This window comes from Myotis nattereri, assembly GCF_964212035.1.
Source record: "Myotis nattereri genome assembly, chromosome: 10".
Taxonomy (NCBI): domain Eukaryota; kingdom Metazoa; phylum Chordata; class Mammalia; order Chiroptera; family Vespertilionidae; genus Myotis; species Myotis nattereri.
This window is the reverse complement of record NC_138085.1, coordinates 24,563,783-24,585,487: the sequence shown is the minus strand read 5'-3', so window position 1 is coordinate 24,585,487 and position 21,705 is coordinate 24,563,783. Positions and strand designations below refer to the sequence as shown.

At 57.5% G+C, this 21,705-nt stretch overlaps 2 protein-coding genes across 2 annotated transcripts; both read right to left on the bottom strand.

Annotated features, from left to right (window-relative positions):
- Positions 1 to 415: 415 nt before the first annotated feature.
- On the bottom strand, positions 416 to 1,768 carry ADRA2B (adrenoceptor alpha 2B; the record flags this gene model as incomplete). The annotated part of the gene is made up of 1 exon (XM_081101611.1): positions 416 to 1,768. The coding sequence occupies one exon, from the start codon at positions 1,766 to 1,768 to the stop codon at positions 416 to 418; it is 1,353 nt and encodes a 450-aa protein (XP_080957737.1).
- A 6,250-nt stretch (positions 1,769 to 8,018) lies between these two features.
- ASTL (astacin like metalloendopeptidase) lies at positions 8,019 to 18,770 on the bottom strand (the record flags this gene model as incomplete). The annotated part of the gene is made up of 9 exons (XM_081101519.1): positions 8,019 to 8,521; positions 8,907 to 9,061; positions 9,149 to 9,230; positions 12,048 to 12,229; positions 12,933 to 13,050; positions 13,949 to 14,039; positions 15,301 to 15,362; positions 18,000 to 18,125; positions 18,725 to 18,770. The coding sequence occupies 9 exons, from the start codon at positions 18,768 to 18,770 to the stop codon at positions 8,019 to 8,021; spliced, it is 1,365 nt and encodes a 454-aa protein (XP_080957645.1).
- Positions 18,771 to 21,705: the final 2,935 nt, after the last annotated feature.

Below are 21,705 nucleotides of genomic sequence, written 5' to 3'. Positions count from 1 at the left end.
TCCTGCTCTTTACTGAGGAAGATGAAAAAGAAACAAAACACCACAAGTGGCCTGCCAGGGACCACAAGGTTCTCGAGGAAGTGTACAGGGTTCTGGGGTTCCGGGAGGCCCGGCTCTGTCCAAGCCTGGCCTCTGCCACACTCCGGAAGGCCCAGGCCTCCTCCATCTGCCTGCACTCAGGCCCGGCGTGGAGAAGACGTCCCCCCACAGCCAAGCCCGCAAGGGAAGGCTTAGCATAGACCCCGTGAGCAGCACCCCTGCCCATGTCCCTCCCAGGGTGCTCCCAAGATGAGGTCTGCACTACCTGAGCAGAAACCAAACAGCCCCAGGGAGGTGGCCACATAGAACAGGGCAGGAGGCAGTGTGGCCCTGGTGCTACCTGGCGCCAACCCCACGAGGGCAGCAGGCAGGCGGCTCACCAGGCCGTCTGGGTCCACTGGCGGCAAAGGATCCTTCGGAAGGCACGGCGGAAGTCCTGGTTGAAGATGGTGTAGATGACAGGGTTCAGCAAGCTGTTGCAGTAGCCGATCCAGAAGAAGAAATGGAAGAGGCCTTGGGGCACCTTGCAGTGCTTCGGGCAGATGGCACCCAGGCTGTAGCTGAAGAAGAAGGGGAACCAGCAGAGCATGAAGGCGCCTATGACCACAGACAGCACAAAGGTGAACCGCTTCTCCCGGGTCAGCTGAGCCCGCCGACGCCGACGCCACCACTTCTCACCTGCAGCGTCCATACCCCGGCCCAGGAGCACCTGGCCACGCAGGGTGGCCAGCACCCGGGAGCCCTGCGGCTGCTGCAGGGGTGGGCTGCAAGCTGAGGCAGGGGAGACTGGCAAGGCTTGAGGTCCACACTCCTCCTCCTCTTCCTCCTCCTCCTCCTCTTCAACTTCCTCCTCTGGAGACGCCCCACAAACACCTTCCTTCGGACCCTGGTCTGCATGGGGAAGGGCAGGCCAGCTGGATGGCAAGGCTGGGTTCCCAGGATCTTCAGGGGTCCCTACCTGCTCCTTCTCCCCAGTGGGCTTAGAGAGCCCATTGGCCTCTTCAGAAGCAACCAGATGGGAGGCCAGGGTCGGCAGTTTGGCCGATGTCCCCCCAGGGACCCGGCAGGGCTGCTTGGATTCACCCTCCCCAGGACCCCTCTTGGCCCTGGGGCCTCTGTGGTGGCTACGTCTAGCGATCAGGTAGATACGCAGGTAGACGAGGATCATGATGAGGCAGGGGGCGAAGAAGGACCCAAAGCTGGAGGCCAGGATGTACCAGGTCTCTTGGTTGAGCTGGCATTGCGGGCGCCCGCGGGGCCGGGGGCCCCGGTCGCCCTTGTAGAGTAGGGGCGGCAGCGAGATGACAGCTGCAATGAGCCACACGGTGAGGATGATGCACTTGATGCGGCGCGGGGTGCGCTTGGTGTTGTACTCCAGAGCGCGGCTTACCGCCCAGTAGCGGTCCAGGCTGATGGCACACAGGTGCACGATGGATGAAGTACAGAAGAGCACGTCGAGAGCCAGGTACACCTCGCACCACGCTTGCCCGAAGTACCAGTAGCCCAGCAGCTCGTTGGCCAGCGAGAAAGGGATGATGAGCGTGGCCACCAGGATGTCCGCGGCAGCCAAGGACACCAGGAACAGGTTCTGCGGGGCGCGCAGCGAGCGGCTCGTCAGCACCGCCAGGATGACCAGTGCGTTGCCGAAGATGGTGAAGAGGATGAGGAAGGTGATGACCGCCGCGATGGCCGCGGTGGCCTGCACCGAGTAGGGCTTCTGGTAGTCCATGGCAGAGCTGACCAGAGGGGGCGTTGCTTGCCCGGCGCAAGCACAGCCGGCAACAGTGTTGGCCCACCCAGCGCGGCTAGAGGAGCGAGGGACTCACCAGGGCCGGGCCAGTGGGGCCCGGAGGCTAGGGGGAAACGGGTTGGCCCTGCTCTCCTGCGTCCTCTTCCCCGGCGCCCGCGTCCCCGCAGTTCGCTTGGAGAAGTTTTCAAAGTTGTCCCGCTGCCGTCCCCGCCCCACCAAGGGCGGGGGTGGGGGGGTGGGGGTGGTGGTGGGGGGGGGGGGAGTTGCGCCCTCCCACCCGGAGGCTGCTGGACGTGCTGGGGGCGCAGGGTTCCCACGGGCTGCGGGGTTGTGCGCTGCCGGTTCTCGGAGGAGGCGCGGTGGCCGCTAGCTGGTTCGGGCGGGAGCTGCGCCTGCAGGCAGCCAGCGTCGGCAGGCGAGTGGGGAGCCGAGTAGCGGCTGCTGGAGGGAGGAGACTGGAGGCGGGGGCAGGAGGCGGGGCAGGCGCGGGGCGGGCCGTGGGCCAGGGCTGGGTAGAGGGGCGCCATAGCCTCCCGGGGTCTGGACTCCGCGTCGGCGCCCGCGCCCCTGCCCCTTTCCCCAGCCTGGAGCGCGGGGGTCCGAGGGCCCGCGTCTGGGGTCTCCGGAAAGCTGGGAGGGATGCTCGCGGGAGTGGAAGGGTCAGTGCGCATGGGAGCAGGGATGCTGCGCGGTGCGGCCGCGGGCACCTAGGGGACCTCTCTCCTGGACTGCAGGGCTGAGGGTGAGCCCGGAAGCTAGGCTGGTGGGCGCGAGCTGATTACTGCTCCCATCGCCCAGAACCCCGAGGAGAGGGCGGGTGGGAGTTGGGCGCCGGACAACAATAAGCCCAATGAGCCCCAACAACGCCGGCGCCCGAGAAAGAAGCCAAGCGGAGGGGTCGGGGGAGCCCGAAGACTGCCCCGAACCCCGCCCCCTAAAGCGGTCTCACCCAGGCTGGGCTCCGTCGGGCGTGCGAAGTCCAAGGAGATGCCCGTAGCCGGGTGGCGAGCGCCCCCTGCCGCTGTCTGCGGCCCACCGTGCCACCGTGGCCCCGCCGCGTCGGGGGTCGCTGAAAACACTCCAAGCTGGGGAGCAAGCTAGTGCCCAGAGATTATGGCTTCGGCTTCCTTCTCCTGCAGCTGCCTCGGTTTCCTCCATTGGGGACAAAGAGGTAAGAGGAAAACTGGCTTGGGCGCAAGTCTCAGCAGCGACGGAGACGCAGGCATGGATTTTTGTGTGAGTGGGGCAGCCTGGGCAGCCTCAGGGGCGCTCTTTTCACCCCTTCAGGAGCCCCAGGCTGTCACTCCAGCCTGGCCTCGAATGTCTGGCGCACAGTGCTGCATGACACCCTCTGTAGGTATCTATTTGCCTAGGGGAGTAGGGCTGTGCCACAGGACCACCTTGAGCCAGCATGCTCACCGGACCTTCCTCTCAGCTCCATCCTCGTGGGAGCAGGGAGTACGATCTCTCAATGCCCACAGACAATGGTTCATCCCTACCCAGGCTCAGATGGGTGGTACCCCAGGTCCCCTAGCCATGTGGTAGGGATGGGGATGTGTGTTCCTTCTTGATCCTGGGCTATCAGCCTACCCAGCCCCTCTGTTAGGTGCACGTGCCCACAACCAAATGGCTCCAATGTTGTCTAGACTGGGTTCCAAGGGGGCAGCCAGCCTCTCTTGCCCTATCCAGAGGCAGGTTTCATGGATGCATCTCCCCACTCGCTGGACTGGGCAGGGCCTGGACCTCCAGTTGGCAGGGATGGAGAGGTCTCAGTAACCCCTCCCACGAGGAAGGGCAGAGGGTGACTATTGGAGTCTGAGGTGCAGCCACTGAAGCAAGTTCCTGCCTGTTCCATGGCTCCCTGGTCCGTGGCTGTGCAGTCTGAGTGCCCTGATGGCCCAAAGGGGCTTGGGAAGGACCACTTTTCACCCTCTCCAGTCATACTCAAGCCAGGAGTCCAGACACTACAGCCATCATCAGCCTTTGTCTCCTGCCCATTGTCTTTAAAAGGGCGAGGAACACTGCAGGAACTGAGGCCAGAGCTGCTCTACTCCCTCCCCTGACCCAGGCAAGTCCCCACTCGGGGGTTCTCACTTGGGATTTCCTGAAGGGGCTCTAGCCCTACCCAATACCAGGCCCTGCTGAGTACCAGCCTAGGTGGAGACAGCCAGGGACAGTCTACAAGCACCCATGAGGCTCAGCCACCACCCCATGCCCCGTGTCACCTGCTGCTACCCTTCAGCCCCACCTCCAAGACAAAACTCTGGCATGGGGGGCAGTGGGGCCATTATATAACTGGATTCCTGCTCCTCTTTGCAGCTCTCCATCTCCCCCCCCCCCGCCCCCCACAGACACGCCTTCCAGTGCCTGTTCCACCCAGCCTTGCTTGAATCAGAGCCTCGGGCTACAGCAGGGCTTCCTTCAAGTAGATCTGACTTTTTGTTGTCCTCCTGTTCCACCAGGCAGAGTTCAGTCCCAGACCTACAACCGGCCAGCAGCAGGAGCTGCCTAGGACAGGTACTGGCCAGGCTTCCTGGGACCCTTCTCCCCAGACCACCCTGTCTGACCCAACCTCACCTCTTCCCACCCCACCAGGCTACATACATGTTGGTCCCTGGACATGCCCTGAGCTCCTACATCTCCAGTTCTTTCCAGGCTCTGTTTGCCCTTCCAGAAACTCTATCCTCACCTTTCCTTCTGTGCTTGGCGGGCCCCACTCTCTCTTCAAGGTACCCTCACCTGTCACCACTCTCTCAGGCAGAAAGAGGTACCCTATTGTCCAAGTTCCTTAATTCCATGCACACAGCACCACTGTCATGCTCAGAGCACTGTACTGAGATGGCGGCCAATGGATTTATTGCATCACTCCTCCATCAGAACAGACATCTCTTCTGTCCCCAATACGTGGTCAAGCTTGTTGAATGGTGATGGGCAATGGCACTGGTATCAATGGATGGCATACACACGAGCCTTTCTCAGACAGGTAGAGTGCCCAAATGAAGGTGCCCTCGAGGGATGTCCTTGGAAAAGGGGACCACGGGGGGAAGGTGACCTGGTACCATGTTTCCCAAGGGAGGAAGACGTGTTCCACTCCCAGCTGTGAGAGTGCAGCAAGGGTTGTGCCATCTTAGCTGGAGGCTCTGGAGCCACTCCTGCAGGCCTGAGCGGTGAGACTGGCCCCAGGTCCTCCCAGGCCAGGGCTGCAGCAACTCAGGGCCCAACAGGATGATCTCCTGAAGCCCCAGCCATTCAAGTCCCTGGGACTCTTCTCCCCAGACTACCTTGTCTGACCCGACCTCACCCCTTCCCAGACCCTTGAGCAGTGCCCTCTAATGTCAGTCGGTCATCCTCTCTTCCTCCTTTACACTCGCCTAACAAACCCCCAACCCTGGTCAGAAGTAAATCATCCACCACCTTCTGCCTTTGACCAAGTGGCTGCCTTTTCCGGAGCAGAACACTCACTGTATCGACTGGCCTTGCTTTCAACTTGCAACCACAAATCTCCAGACTTTCCTAGAGCTTGGTTCCCCCTCTTCAGAATTGGCTTTGCTTTCACTCTCCTTCCCCCACCCCCAAGCTGTGACTTTGCCTCCCACTCAGGAGAAAGTGGAAGCCATTAGGCTGTCAGCCCACATGCTCCCTGCCCACTCACTCCAGGTCTAACACCCATTTCCCTGAGCCTTGCCTCGCCACTTGGTCCTCAGTGCTGTGAGGGGTGCCCTCACCCCTGCCTCCCATCGCAGGTGTGATTTCCTCCACCTCCAAAACACCCCAAAAGCACCCGCCTCTGCCCATTCCCGCGGCCCACGCGCTCTTGCTTGTGCAACTGCAGTGCTTCCAGCTGTTCTCCACGTTCCCATCCATTTTCCACAGAGCATCCAGAATGGCTTTCTAAATATTACATCAGATCTTATCGCTCCCCTTCTTAGAACCCTTCAGCTGCTGCTCCTGCTGCTCTTGGCTAAAACCCTCCCTTCTGACTGGCCTGGCCCTGCCTGCTCCCTGCTCTTCTTCCCCCCATTCACTCCGGCCTGCCAGACCCTCCTCTTCCTGGCTCAGGTCTTCGCACCGGCTTCTCTTTCCCCAGATTACCCCAGGGTAGCCTCATCCTGTCATTCGGGTCTCAGAAATGCCAGCACCCTAAAGGAATGCTCCGCTCCCCCATCACTTACCAATCCAGGTGCTTTCTTACCTGCCTGTGTACCTTCCAGCCCTTTCCCCTCCTGAATAAACTCCATGAGAACAGAAACCCTGCCTTGCTTACCGTGCTATTCCCATGCCTACGAGTGAACCTGCCTGACACCCAATTCGTAATAGATGTTGTGGACTGAGTGGATAAAGTGATGAGTGAGCCCACATAGCTATGTGGTTGGGGATTGGGCAACAGGCCACAGACCCTGGGGTGGAGTGGCTAGCCACCCAGGCTCTAACACCCCAGAGCCCCACACATACCACACCCCCATGCTGGAGCTCCAGGGGCTGAAACAGGCCTGGACCACCATAGACAGGGTGGGGCTTGTGAAACAGGCGTGGGCCCAGAGCTGGCCTGGGGAATGGGCTCTGTAGTGATAGGTGGCCTCCTGGGGAAGGACATGACAAGGACAGCTTTATCCCTGATCACTCCCAAAGAAGAGGAGGGGCACTCTTCGCCTTCCACCACCATGTCCCGCCAGCCCCATTCACTCACTGGAGTGTGCAGATTCCAAGACCAAAGCCACATGCTAATGGAGGCATGTGATGGGAAGCCTCAGAGCTGGGAGGACCTCACAGGGCACAAAGCATGTCACCTCCATGTGACTGTCGGGGAAACCCAGCCCAGAGCCAGAGGCCTGGATCCGCCACTCAGACCAACAGGCTGTGAGGCAGTCACACTCGTTTCTCTGACAAACCAGGGCACTGCAGGTGCAGTGTCTGTCTTAGGGTTGGCCCAAAGACTTTGCTTAGGATGCTCCCAGGGGAGCTGTCCCTCTGCTGGGGCCATGGCCAGAGCCCCCACTCACCCACTCTACACTCAGATACCTGTCCATGTCTGGAGTAAGTGGGCAGCATTTCCCCCACATGAGCCTTCTCCAAAGCTAATGCTGGGGATCAGAGTCCTGTTCGGTCTCAGAAAATCCTTGACCCAAGAGAAACTGAGGGCAGGGGCTCCGGTGCCCTGTGAGCCCACATGTCCCCTGAGGTGGGCAAAGGCTGAGCCTCAGCCTGCACTCCCCCCTCTGGAAAATGGGTATGACCACCTGAGGCCCTCCCAGGGCAGTGAGGCACATCAAAGGCACTCAAGTGTGTGTGTGTGTGGGGGGGGGATGGTTGGGGGGGTTTGTTTAGGGAGGGCTTGTTTGGGGGGAAGGGAGCTTGATGGGGGAGGGGTGGGGAGGTAGTCAACACAGCTCAGTGCCCAACTCCTGGAGCAAATACCCAACTTTATTTCTGCCTCTCCCGAATACCCGAGGTGCCTGGCCCTCGTTCCCTCCCACCCTGAGCCACAGAACAGTGCCGCCAGGGGGCTCCTGGCCTGCTCCAAGACAGCCCTCGCCAGGGTGGCCAGGAGCTGAGGGGGAGTGGGCTTGGCTGAGGGAGGACAAGCAGGGTGACTTGCCCCGCCCCTCGCCACCTTTCAGGGCCTCTGGGGAGACAAGGCTTCAGGAACAGCAACGCAGGCTGGAAAGGAGCTTTGAGTCCTGTGTTCAGGGTCCTCATGTTCTGGCCGACTTCCCACTGTGCAGTCCTGTAGGGCCCCAACCTCTTCCTCATCTCCCTCTGGGTGACGCCCCTCACTCTGGAGGCTGCCTGCGCTGCGGGGGAGGGTTGGGCCCTGAAACCCTCCGGAGAGCAGGCCGGAGGCAGAGGGGCAGGCCAGCGTTCCCAGCACCCAGACAGCAGACAGGAAGTTGCTCCCACAGTCCCAGAAATGTGGCTCCCCTCCTGGCCTGGCCGGAGGGAGAGGGGGGCAGTACTGGTAGTCCATGCTGGGGGGCTGGGCCTCAGCTCCACAAGGGCTTCCACAGCCTTGAAGGCTAGAATCTTCTTCCTTGCCCCTTCAGCCCACTGGCCTTAGGGCCCTAGAGAATGTCACCTCCAGTCCCAGCATCCTCCAGGGCTGAGGGAGACACGAGAGCAGGCAGAGCCAGACGTCCCCAACAGGCCTGCCTCCCCCTGACAGACCTCTGTCCCCAGGAGCCCTGGGGGGAACATGGTGTGGAAGGAAGGGGCAGAGGGAGAGGCTTGGGCCTCAGACAGGGAGGTCAGTCCGGGGCTGGAAGACAGGAGTGTCGCCTAAAGAGGCCAAGGGTTGCTTGGCCCAGCTGCTCTGGACAGGGGATGCCTGCCCCACTTGGGGACAGAAGCCACAGGCTTGACCTCTGGGTGTCCCCATGAAGTTCCCCAGAGCTGGTTTCCCCCAAGCAGCCCGGATAGGCGCTGGCTGGTCTTCTCGAGACAGCGCTAGGGGCAGAGTGGACGCGTGGGCCTGCCGGGGCCCCTCCAGGGCCACCCCAGGAGCAGCTGCACCGGACCGTGAGCTTGTGGAGGAAGCCGAGGTCTCAGGCCACCTTGCAGAGGCCTCCACACCAGACTTGCCCAGGACGGGGGGCTCCCACTCCAGCGGGCTCTCTCCAGTCCTGGGGTCACTGGGGCTTTTGTTCCTGGCCTCTGCCAGCAATGCCTCCAGAAGCCGCTGCAGGTGTGGTCCAGAGGCGGGAGGGGGGCTCCCATCGATGCCATGGGCCTGGAACTCTGGAGCAGGAGAGACAGAAGGCCATGTCCCAGAATCAGAGGAAGAAAGTGTGGGCCCAGCCTCAGAGCCAGAGCTGCTTCCGCTCTATCCGCAGGGGTGCAGGGCTCCTCAAGGACTTGATCACCCACCAAGCCCCTGCTGACGTGTTAAAGTTCTTCTATTTGCTTGTAAGTCTCAGGCACTTCTGGAATTTCTTTGTGCATGATATGAATTAGAACTTTGTGGTTGTTGTTTTTTTGAATGGACAACTAGTTATCTTAGCCCCTGGTTGCCCGCCCTGCTTACCTCTGCAACCTCATCTCCCACCACATCCCCCTCATTGACACCTCCTCAGTATAGGAGCCTTCTCCGGGTTCCTCGAATCCCTCTGCTCCTGTCACTCACCTCTCCCCTGGGGGCTGGGGCCACTTGGGCTGCAGTCATAAAGCCGGAGGACCCGTGTGATGTCCGAGGCACTCAGGTTCCATCGCTGGCCAATGTGGACACTGGGGTCCCAGAGCGGCATGATGGTGGGCAGCCCGCGCCGGCTGAAGGCAAGCCTGGAACCCAGCAGGCAGGATCTGAGTCTGGACCCCCAACAGGGCTGCCAGGCAGTGCAAACGGACAAGAGGAGGAAAGGGACTCACCTCCCATAGTGCATCACAGATGTGTAGTCATAGGGCACCAGCATGTTGCTGCTCCGAGATTTAATGAAGTTGATTTCAAAGCCTGAAACAGTATTTATCAATGGGGAAAGAGAACAGGCGGGAGTGGATAGGGGACTTCTGGGAATTTGTAAGCTCATTAAGCTGAGGGATTCAACACCACTGCTGAATGTGCTTCTTTCTGCCCCCCCCCCCCCTTCTGATCCCTGCTTACTACCCCCCATCCTGGGAGGGGTCCCGACCTGCACCCGTCCTCCTCATCTCAAGCTCCCCTGTATAAAACTAGTCTATAAACTGAAGCTTCCATGAAGCCACTGGCTCTCACAGAGCCTTGGATGCCCCCTACCCACCAGGTGGAGTGCCTGCGCCTCAGATTGCAGAACTCAGCATCTGCTGGAGTGAAGCCCATTCCCCACAGCAAGCCCAGCTGTTCTTGCCTTGAGCCAGCATCAGACCACCCCCCTTCCTCCCACCACCAGCTCAGAGTCCAGCACTCCCCGTTGGCCAGAGCACCCCCTTCACCTGTGTCCTTCACTGTAAGCCTCTGAAAGAAGAGCTGCACCTCCATCTCTGCCCCCTGCTCCCCCCAATCCAGGCCCCACTGCTTCCACATCCTCCCCATGGTCGCCCTCACCTGGTCACCAGCAGCCACTCACCATGAATCAATGGCATGCCATCACCTGCCAGAAAATTCTGCCCCTAGAGCAGTGGTTCTCAACCTTGGCTGCACATTAGAATCACCTGGGAATCGTTTTAAAATCCTGATTTCTGGGCCTCATCCTCCGGAAATTCTGTTTCTTTGTTATGGGGTGGGGCCACAACAGTAGTAACAAAGAACCAGAATTATCAGAGGATGAGGCCCAGAAATCAGGATTTTAAAACGATTCCCAGGTGATTCTAATGTGCAGCCAAGGTTGAGAACCACTGCCCTAAGAGAGTGCTTATTTCTTCCTTTTAAAAACCCTTCAGTTAGCAAACAATTTGGAACAGGCAATATAGTCATCTGGTTCAAAAACAAAAAACTTAAGCTATGCAATGTCTCCCCTCCACCCCCTTCTGAGCTCCCCATGTCTCACCCCCACAGCTAATTACCGTTAGCAGTTTGCCAATCCTAGCAGCGTGTGTTCTGTTACATATTAACTAGATACAAATAGTCTCATTTTTCAAAATTCTTAAGCAATTTTCCCATTAGGGTAGCAGGTGTTTTCACCTGTTTTATCGTTAGAAAACAACACTAATGAACTCAAGAGCTGATTCTTCTCTCATTAATTTCTGCTTTTACCGTCAATTCCTCCTGCTTTCCTTCGTTTTCTTAACTTGGACTGGAATGCGTACACTATTCTATTGATAGAAGTATGTAAGTCTACACATTTTCCCCGAGCCTTGAGCTGTGAACCATTGGTTCTAATGCATCTTCGTGATTTTCTCTTAGAATTCCACTATTTCTTTAACCCCCGAGATAAGAGAAAGGCTTGCTGCTTTTTGTTTGTTTTTAAACTTTAATTTCCAAGTGGAAGAAGTTTTGGGTTTGTTATTAGTTTTTACTTTCTACTTTATATCATGACAAAATGTTTACTTTTTCAAATTGGAAGTTTTATTGCTGTCATATGGTACGTCCTCACAAGTATCCCATGAACACTTGAAAGGGTTATAGGCTCTGTTTCCAGGGTAGAGTCACCATCACCCCCCACTTCCCTAGACTAATTCTGATCTCCAATCTCCATGCCCCCAGGGCACCCTTCTCCGAGACTCCATGGTGCTGGTCTCCGCATCCACATGCCTAACCCCACAGCAGCAATGGTGGCCCTCATTTCAAAAGCCCTCTGCTTGCAGGAAGCCTTCCGACTCTTCCCCTCTGCTCCCATCCCCCAAACCAAACCCCTGACCATGCACCCCCTCTGTTCCCATACCCCAAACCAAACCCCTGACCACGCATCCCCTCTGCTCCCATACCCCAAACCAAACCCCTGACCATGCATCCCCTCTGTTCCCACACCCCAAACCAAACCCCTGACCATGCATGCCCTCTGCTCCCACCCCCCAAACCAAACCCCTGACCATGCATGCCCTCTGTTCCCACACCCCAAACCAAACCCCTGACCATGCATGCCCTCTTCCCACACCCCAAACCAAACCCCTGACCATGCACCCCCTTTGTTCCCACACCCCAAACCAAACCCCTGATCATGCATCCCCTCTGTTCCCACACCCCAAACCAAACCCCTGACCATGCATCCCCTCTGCCCCCCTTCCCCATGAAGCAGTAGTCTCTATTCCTCTCACCTCCTGAATTAGGCCATCCTCCCACAAGGTTAGGGTCACCCCACCATGCCTGGGGTCAAACCCCTGGTACCCAGCATGGTTCCCAGAACACAGGCCATCTGGTGCCGTGGCCCACTCCCCAGACCAGCCTCCCCATGCTTCCTCGGCCCTACATGCCCACTCGTACCCCCTCACAGCACTGCCCTCAGCCACCCGCATCTGTCACTGGACATACACAACCACTACCTCTAGGCCTCTGCTTGGCTCAGCCCCACCCCCACCGACATGGTTGTGTGCATGAGCAGCTGCTAGTTGGGTATACAATGAACAAGGTCCATAGGATGCCAGGAACCCATCCTCAGGTAACCAACAGTGTCCATGAGGAGAAATGGTGGTGCCCCAACTTAAGCAAGACTATGGGTGGGCAGGTGAAGGCTTAGAACCCAGAAGAGCAGCATCTGGGCCATTTCGCACCTTCCCCATAGAAGACAGGCAGATGGTGGGGAATATGGACAACTTCTTCCAAATAGCCAGGGAACTCCTCAGATACTGGCCCATACCTGTGGCCGCTCTCCATGGACTCCTAGACCCCACCTGGCTTGTGCACCACCTGGCTTACCTGGGAGGATCTCATTCCAGTTGACACGAATATAACGGTCCCGGTCAGCCCGTGAATGCTCATGCCAGAAGCCCAGCACATGCATGAGCTCATGCAGAACAATGCCTGGGCCCTTTTGGAGACAGGTGGGTGCCAAGGATACCACCTGCATCCCTCCACTGCGCCCCACGCCAGAGAAGCACCTGCAGGGCATGAGAGTGAGCTGGGTAGGCACCAGCCCAGAGAGAGCGAGAGCAGACCCAGCCCCTCCCCTCCTCCCTAGTTCAGGGATGAATGAGACTAACATGGGCCAGGCCTTTCCCAAGTCCCTTCACCGCCTAGCCTTCTGGGAAACGGATGCACTGAGCTCCGTTACCATCCTGGATTGCAAAGAGGAGGCAGGAACTGATAGTAACAGGGGTAACAAAAGCAGCTCATTGAGTGAATGGGCCCACACAGGGTGCCCCGAATCAAAGCTACCACACATTAGCTTAGGCCCCCGACAAGCTAGAAATAGCATGAGAGAGAAGGCAGAAGAGGCTCAGAGGTCAGGGGACTTGCCTGGAGTCAGGCAGCTCTTGCATTGTGGAACCCGGCCCAAGGCCAGGCCTGTCCCACCAAACCTGCACTCACCCACCAGACCATGAGGTCTCCTGGGGACGAAGGCTACATGAAGGAGGGTCAAGTACCTAACTCCCTCCCTCCCCACTTTCTGCCCTGAGCACTACAGGTCCAGCTCACCTTGGGCAAGTCACTCAGTGAGCAGGGGTATTTAGACCTGGGCGGGCAGGCCCAGAAATAGATTTTAGAGAATGACTTAGTTCGTTCCAGGCTGAACACAATAAAGCTGAGGAACTCGCCCTGCACATGCACACTCGCATGCACACACCCAGGAGCACTGCTTACCCAGACACGGGGATGATGGAGATGAAGTCTCTCTGGCCGTGGTAGGCAACAAACCTGATGCATGTGAAGCGTTCAAACTCAGCAAATGCCTGCAGGATGACCTTGCGGCTGGGCTCATCTGGGGAGGGGACACCTGGCTGAACACCCAGACGAGCCCCCAGAACCCTCATGCCCCCTGCAAGTCTGCATGCAGGGCAGGAAACTGAGCTTCAAATCACTCCAAACATGGAGTATCAGGAAAAGGCAGCGTGCTACTTGGATCAGACAGTCCCTAGCTGCACCTTCCCATCAGCTCTTCCAGGATCTGAACTCACCCCCAACCCCAGCTCAGGAGGCCCTAGGAACAAAAGGACTTCTGTGACTCTGTTTTATTACTTTGTTACTTTTTAAAAATATATATATTGTATTGATTTTTTACAGAGAGGAAGGAAGAGGGATAGAGAGTTAGAAACATCGATGAGAGAGAAACATCGATCAGCTGCCTCCTGCACACCCACTACAGGGCATGTGCCCATAACCAAGGTACATGCCCTTGACCGGAATCGAACCTGAGACCCTTCAGTCCGCAGGCCGACGGTCTATCCACTGAGCCAAACCAGTTAGGGCTTGTTTGTTACTTTTTGTTTTATATCCCACATATGAGTGACCAAATCATTTTGGTCTGACTTATTTACTTAGCATGATACTCTCAAGATCCATCCATGTTGTTGCAAATGCAAGATTTCATCTTTTTCATGGCTGGGTGGTATTCGACTGTATATACTAGTATGTACCACATCTTCTTCACTCAAAAAGAAGGGGCCTTTGGGGGAAGGGCTCTTTGGGTGGTGCTGACAGAGGGGCTTTGGGCCTGAAGAGGAAGAGGAGAAAACCCAGGGAGGAGCACAGGCTGCGCTGGAAATAGGGGTGGATGGGGAGGAGCTGGGAGGGATGGGATCGGGACGGGGAGGAGCCTGGGACAGAGCCTGGAGGGGAGGGTCTGGGAGGGTGGCGCTGGGCTCCCAGTGCTCACTCACCATACTTGCCGGAGAGCAGAAAGGGGACCTCCACCACACCCCCATTTTGGGGCCACTTGTTGCTTGTAGCCGACGACAGGCGGAAAGGACTCTGAGGAGAGAGGACATAACTCAGGGACCTCTGGGGACACAGGCCAGCCAAGCTTCCTGCCACACCTCAGGCCACAAGAGGCCTAAAGATATGAGCGGCAGGACACAGGCGTGTGAGGGTGGCGAGGCCATTAGAGATGGGATAGAAGTTGGGAGTCAGCTATGTGAACTTCGGTACATGACACAAGCCTTTGTTCTGTGTAACACAGAACTTGCAACTGATTCTATCAAATCAATAGAACTCGTCCCTAGAGAGGTTGGCCAGGAGTCCCAGCACCCTCCCCCTGCCTCTCCCCCCACCCTTCCACCCCTGCCCCCATGCTGGTGCTCAGAACTTCCCCAGCAGTCCCCAAGCACCCTGAATGTGTGGTGGAAAGATGGGGCAGCCCCCACCTCCCCTCCGCCCCGGCCTGATTCGAAGGCACTACCCTTGGCCGTGGCAGCTCTCCTCTTTTCGTCCACCAACCTAAACCCTTTGAGGCTCAGGTTTACAGCATCTGGCATGTCCTGCCCCACAGGCAAAGGTTTTACTGGATTCTGTTCTTATGCCAGCACGCCCTGGGGAACGGGGAACAGGGGCCTCGCCTTGGGCTGCCTGCCTGGCCCTGGCCCTGCCCCTGGGGTTCCGACCCAACCAGCCCAGCCCAGGCTCATGCCACACCACTTGCAGGCAGCCGTCAAGTCACAGAACAGCCTCACTCTCACCAGGTTACTGCCCCATTCTGGAGCCTCTGTCCTCACCGTCTCCTAAAGATGGCAGTGCTCTCGTAAACACAGAGCGCTTCCTTCCCCACTGGCAGCCCCTCCCGCCCCATTCCCATCCAGCCGCTCCCTTTCCAACTGTGCCGCCAGCCCCTGCCACAAGGATATCTGCATTACTCCTTGTTCTTCTTCCCCTGACCACCAACACCTCCCCACAGCCCCACAGCCACTTTGCCAACCTGTGCTCAGCTCTCCCTTCACCCTAATACTTCCTGAGCATCTCCCCTGGGCAGGGTACCAAGCTGGGTCTTGAGGGCTCAAACCTCCTCCTTCAGGAAGCCCTCCCAGCCTGCCACCATTCCAGATGTTACCCTTTCTTCCCATTCAGGCTGGCTCTTCCTAATAGAACCTTCCCTCTGACTTTGGCAAGAAAGGGTGCCTACCAAGCTATGAGCAACAAAGAGTTCCCGCCCATGTCACACCCCCAAGACACCTGGGGCGAGAGGAGGTTCAAAGGCCTCTATCACTACCTGTGAGGTTACTAGTACCTACTCACTCACCGGCCGGAGGATGTCTCCCTCGAGGAGGAAGCTGCTCTCTGGCGTTTCCTCAGGGATGAGCTCTGGGAGGAAGGGAGAGATGTGTGTGGGCCCAGGCCCCGGCAGAGTGCATGCTTTAGGGACAGAGGCCTTGGTTGCCAGAACCAGCAACCCCCGGGTTTGTCCTTCCTCCAACTCTGGAGCCGGAGCACCCCTGGGCACCAAGGCTCTTCTTCCCTGGGCCTCAGGCAAGTTGGGTGGCTCCTCTGAGCCACAGTCTACAGAAGTGTGATGCTTCTCAGCCTTGCCCAAAGGCAGTCCACGGCTCCCACGGTGGCCACAATCCAGAGCCAACTCCTGCATCCTGGGCGGGAGGCCCTCTGTTGTCAGGAGGCAGCCTGTCTTCCAGCTGTCTCCATCCACAGCCCAGCTGCATTCCTCAGACCATGCCCTGGGCCTTCTGTCCCACCTCATCCCCATCTAACTCCTGCCCCTCTGTGTGGTACTCAGGACCCTGGTGGTGACAAGTGACAGAAATGCCAGCCCAAACCACGTAGGAGGAGGGTGAACACTGGCTCCAGGGAGCCTGGCTCTCTCCCGCTCCCCGATCCAGCTTGTCTCTCCTCTCCGCCAACAGTTCCATCTCTGCCGCAGCCGCAGCCCTTCTCCAGTCTCTGTCCCCACATCTAAGCCCCAGGAGGACTCCTGGAAGAGGGCCCGACACCCTGGGGGTGCCTGAGGTTGGGTTCCCTAGAAGAGCCAAAGCCAGGAGCCAGCTGGAAACGATGTCCGATTCTGAGGGACTACGGAATGTGGAGAGCTCTGGGCAAGAACGGGCTCAGCTGGAGGGTAGCCTCAGCCTGATCCTGAGACAGGCCAGTGAGCCCGCACAGGTGGGATAGGGAAACAGACAGCTGAACACACTGAGCAATTCACAACAGGTGCAGAAGGCCAGCTCCCTAGGAATAACATGTAGGCCTCAGTTGTATTTCAGCTCCAGACCCAGAAAAGCAGCAAAACCAGGTGGGTGACATCAGGACCAGCTGCAGTGACTATCAACCCCCTGCCCTGACACTGGCCAATCAGTGAAAACCACGGCCCTGGGGGAGCTGAGAAAGAGCACACCTAGGAAATTGATGAATAATCTGCTAAAACCCTCCCCTGAAATTCCAGCCTGTGAGGAAGAGAAAGCCTCAAGACAAAGGACCCAGCTGTGCTCTCCCTCTAGGGAGCAGCCCCCTCCCCCCCTTCCCACTTCTTCCCCCAGGGCATGCATCTCCTAGACCAGCCGTGGGCAAACTACAGCCTGCCAGCCCGTTTGAAAATAAAACAACTAAAAAAAAAAAAAGACCGTACCCTTTTATGTAATGATGTTTACTTTGAATTTATATTAGTTCACACAAACACTCCATCCATGCTTTTGTTCCGGCCCTCCGGTCCAGTTTAAGAACCTATTGTGGCCCTCGAGTCAAAAAGTTTGCCCACCCCTGTCCTAGACGCTAAGGGACCCCAGGAGACTGCAACCTGGGGAGCAATGGGCAGCAGCAGCTCATCCCAGGCTCACCCCTGAGCCTGTCCCCAAAGCCCCCTTTTCTCTGACTTCCCAGAGAGCTAGGGCAGCCCAGCCCAGGCTCTCCTGTTGCTTCTCCTATACTAAGCCCTTTCTTGTTTTACTGTCCCCAGATTGAATAAACGTTCCCTCATAGTCACCTGGACTCCTGCTAAGAAATGTTTGCTGCACGAAGTCAAAAACCCAAACACTATGGCAGGCCCTAGGCAGACCCGCCAAGGGTCAGGCCCACCTTTCCGGTAACAATCCCAGCAGAGCTCTGGGCCCCAGTGGCACCATGGACTTGTCCCGCCTTGAGGCAGGGGCCACATGCATGTACCCATGAGTCACTGTGGGCCCTCTCCTGCCCCCACCCCCAGGCAGTGGAGGGCAGCTTCCCAACACCCCTGGCTGAAGGCCTGCAGCTCCGTGTGCTCCCGGCTGCTATAGGAGGCTCATGGAATGTAATTGTCTGGGTTGCCAGCAATAGTAGCTAAAAGCTTTCTCTATGGCATCTAAAAACTGATGCCAGGGAAGCCTCCGTTTGGGTCTCGCTACCCCAGACAGGTCAAAGTCACCCAAGGCAGTGTCCTGCCTGCTCCAGCTCAGCAGTGCCGGGCTGCAGATGGGCTCACAGAACGAAGGGGCAGACCACACGTGGCTTCCTCATCCGCAGTCCCATCCCCCAGGGCGAGGCCACCCATTCCCCCAAAGAAAGCTTCCAACATCTGGACCCTCGTCTGTGTTTCTTTCAGCTTGGTCCCGGGACATCCACGTGTCCTCATTCTCCACCTGAGACCTAGACAGGGAGGCCCTGGCCTCGTGCTTCTTTGCTCTGTATCCCCAGCTCGTCCCCTCACACCTGCAGGTCGTGCTGCACCAGGTGGCCGACATGTTTGCCCACATCCACTGATGACCGAGCTGGACAGCAGACAGAGAGAGCTCCACACTTCTGTTCGGCCTTTCATAAATCCCGTGCGCTCCCCCTTCTGTGAAAGTAACGCCAGCTGAGAAGTTACCGAAACCGATGGGGAAAGCTGCAGGGAGCACCACTGCTCCTCTAGAGCTTCCTCTCAGCTTCTCTGCCGGCTGAGCTGTCAGCACAGTTCTCCCCACACCACGTGGACACCGTTATACCCCGCTGCACCACCCCAAGACATGGTGCCCTCACCTTGATTAATCGCAGGGATGTCCTTGTCCCAAGACGTCTGGGTCCCCTCAGGGGTGAGGCCTTCTGAGAAGCTGCTCCCACAGGCTCCTGGACAGCTGGAGGCTGGGGGCGCTCCTAGGATCAAACCTGGCCCAGACATCCATGGGCCCAAGCGCCCCCATGTGGGAGAGGATGTCAGGACGTGGGCGGGGTGGGTGACCCTCCCTTTACTAAGAGAGGTCCCAGCAAGCAGTCCTGGGAGCCTGCCTGGCCGCCCCTCTCAGCCCCCGCCGGTGCTGGGGCCTAGACAGCTCCGAGGAAGGGGCTCCCCGAGCGGGACCAACACCGGCTGCAAAAGGCAGCCCTTGCTCAAGAGTATGTGGGTGTCTGAGGTGGGGGGACAGCAGGAAGGAGGGACAGGGACAAAGCTCAGGCTGCAACGCTGGTGGCAGGGTGTGGGCCAGCCTCAGACCCTGCCCTACAACTCCCTGCTCGGCCCGGCAAGCCGAGCCAAGCCAGCAGAGCGAGGCCTCCGGAGCGCCACACGGCCAGGCCGGCCTCTGCTGGGGCCCTTCAGGAGGCCTCCCGGTGGGGGCCTGGCGTTGACTCTAGGAATGTCCCTGGAGAGCCCATTCTTGAGCCATTCAAACCAACCCAGGGCCTGGCAGGCTCTAGCCACACCCTCTGGTCTCTGCCCAGCGCTCTGCAAACTGAAGCCCAAGCAGGAGGGTGAGGCAGCCGCTTACCTGGCACAGAGAGCAGACCCAGCATCCAAGGCCAGAAGCCCGCCATGCTTGTGCTGTCTGCGGTGGGCCCACGGACCCCTCAGCAAGCTGGAGCTGACACCCAGGCCGGAAGAGGCAACCTAGTTCCAGCCTGGTCACCCGCCCTTAAATAGCAGCTTCCCCCGCCCCCACCTTCAGCTTCTCCCCAATCAATTCCACCTGCAGCCCCTCCCCAACCAACTTCACCTGCAGCCCCTCCCACGCCTGCTTGAGCTCCCCACCTCCAGCCTCCGGACCCTGGTCGGATCCTTCCGCCCTGGCTAAATGGACCAGAGGCCAGGTATAAGGCACCTTGGGGAGAGGCGTCCCACTGGGGGCTGTGCCTCTGCTGAGATCCCCTCCCACCACCAGGGGGCAGAGAATCATCACAGAAAGACGCTGAGACCCAGCGCAGGAGGGACCTCACCCTCCCACCCAGGGAAACCCTGTTCCTGCCCCTGCCTGTGCTCAGATGTGGGAAAGCTGCCTGAGACCCAGAGGCTCCCCCGGTCTATCTGTGGAAGGAGGGAAAGTTCACTACATCCTCATCAGCTTTTATTTTCGCATGCATACAGACAGGGGACAATCACAAGTACAGGAATCAGGGAGAGTTCACATGCTGAATGCCTGCAGTAACCTGCCATGGGGAAGACGGAGCCTCTTGGATACCTAGATCCTCACATAGACGATACCCTGTCATCCCCACTGATGTCATCCCCTGTCATTCCAAAGCTAAGCTGCTTGTCACAATTCCCGCACCTCTGAACCCGCTTAGCCTTTCCAGAGGCCCATCCTGTGTGGCCATCCCTGAACTTAAGTCCTGCAGGCAGAGGACGTGGGGACTCCAGTGAAGGGAAGCCACAGAACCAAAGACGCCAGGTATTGTCCTCAAGCACCTCTCAGCATCCTGCTGTGCCTGGTCTCTCATAAGAATGGGATTGGATCACAGGGAGAAGGGATGCGGACAGAGGTCCCCGCTGCCAGCCGGGATATCAACACATGGAGCTGACCCTTCAGATGAGAGTGCCCGCGAGGTCAAACCATCCCAATGACCAGTCATCACCCTGCTTGGGCAGAGAAACAGGTTCTTAGTTCAGAAATGCAGTTCATCTCAAGGACGTTATGTTGAGTGAAATAAGTCAGTCACAACGGGACAAAACTGTGTGATCCCACCAGCAGGATGTGTACAGATTCCTGGACAGATGTAGGATAGTGGTTGGGAGGGCAATGGGAGTTGTTGTTTAAGTGGGAACAGAGTTTCAGTTTTGTAAGAAGGAAAAGTTCTGGAGATCCACTGCACAACAATGCAAATACGCTTAATACTACTGAACAGCACACTTAGAATAGCCCAGGTGACCCTGGCTGGGTGGCTGAGTGGCTAGAGGGTAGGCCCAAGCACCAGAGGGTCGCAAGTTCAATTCCTAGTTAAGGGCACGTACCTGGGTTGCAGATTTGATCTCTAGCCCAGGTTGGTGTGCGGGCAGGAGGCAACCAATTGATCTGTCTCTCTCATTGGTATTCTCTCTCTCTCTCTCCCTCCCTCCCTCCCTTCCACTCTCTCTAAAAATCAATGGAAAAAATATCCTTGAGTGAGGATTAACAACAACAAAATATAGTAAAGATGGTGCCTTGGCTAGTGTGGTCCCGTGCACCAAAAAGTTGCTGGTTTGATTCCCGGTCAGGGCACATGACTGGGTTTTGGGCTGGATTCCCAGTAGGGAGCATGCAGGAGGCAGCCGATGCTTCTCTCTCTCTCTCTCTCTCTCTCTCTCTCTCTCTCTCTCTCTCTCTCTCCCGCTTCCTTCTTCTCTCTCTAAAATCAATTTTTTAATATTTTAAAAAATAGTAAAGATGGCTGGGTTGGCGTGGCTCAGCTATTGAGCATCAACCCATGAACCAGGAGGTCGTGGTTCGATTCCTGGTCAGGGCACATGCCCAGGTTTCAGGCTCAATCCCCAGTAGGGAGTCTGCAGGAGGCAGCCAATCAGTGATTCTCATCATTGATGTTTCTATCTCTCTCTCCCTCTCCCTTCCTCTCTGAAATCAATAAAAATATATTTAAAAAATAGTAAAGATGATAAATTTTGTTATATATTTGTTACCATAGTTAAAATTGTTACAATAAATAAAAAGGAAGGAAGGAAGGAAGGAAGGAAGGAAGGGAAGGAAGGAAGGGAAAAAGCAGTTTGGAAGACAAACTTAAAACCCTGGGAAGAGGAAGGTAAAATTGAGGGGTTGTGTGGGGTGGGTTGGGGTAGAGGTGAGAGGATGGGGTGAGCAGGGGCCTCAGCCACCAGTCCCTCCTGTGTGTGAGGTGGGGCTGTGTGAGGGGAAGGCCGGGTGACTCAGGGCCCCAGCTGCCCCCACCATCCCAAATGGGCATGGCATTCTGGGCAGGTCCAAACGGAAGCCCACTCAGGGCCTGAGAAAGCCCTGATAGCCATCCCAGCTCTGCGGTTCTCACCAGGGAACAGAGCAAACAAGGCACCAGGCGCAGGCTGTTCACCCCCATGCTGCCTCGTGGAGTGAGTGCCCATCTGTGCCAGATTCTGGGCACAAGGCTGAGCAAACCGTAGGCCCCACCCTCGTAGGCATCCAGCTTGGTTGAGAGGCACAACTGCACACCTGAAAACCTTTGCCTCTTGGGCCACCAGGAGCTCACACTTCCTGATCACCTACTATGCGCAGGTGCAGGAGCTTTACACAATTCACTTGTGTAAGTCTCAACGCCACCCGAACAGGTGGGGACTAACAATAAACCCATTTAACAGACAAGGAAACAGAAACACAGCGAGGTGAGGCCAAACTGGCCCCTAACCATCCAACTACACTGCCAAGTTAATATATAAATAAAAACAACCTCCACTGCCCCACTGAGGTGTGCTTTGCCAAGGAAAGGTGAGCCCTGAGTAAGAAACAGCTTTTGAACATTTCTCCAGACACTGACTTAAGACCAGATGCTT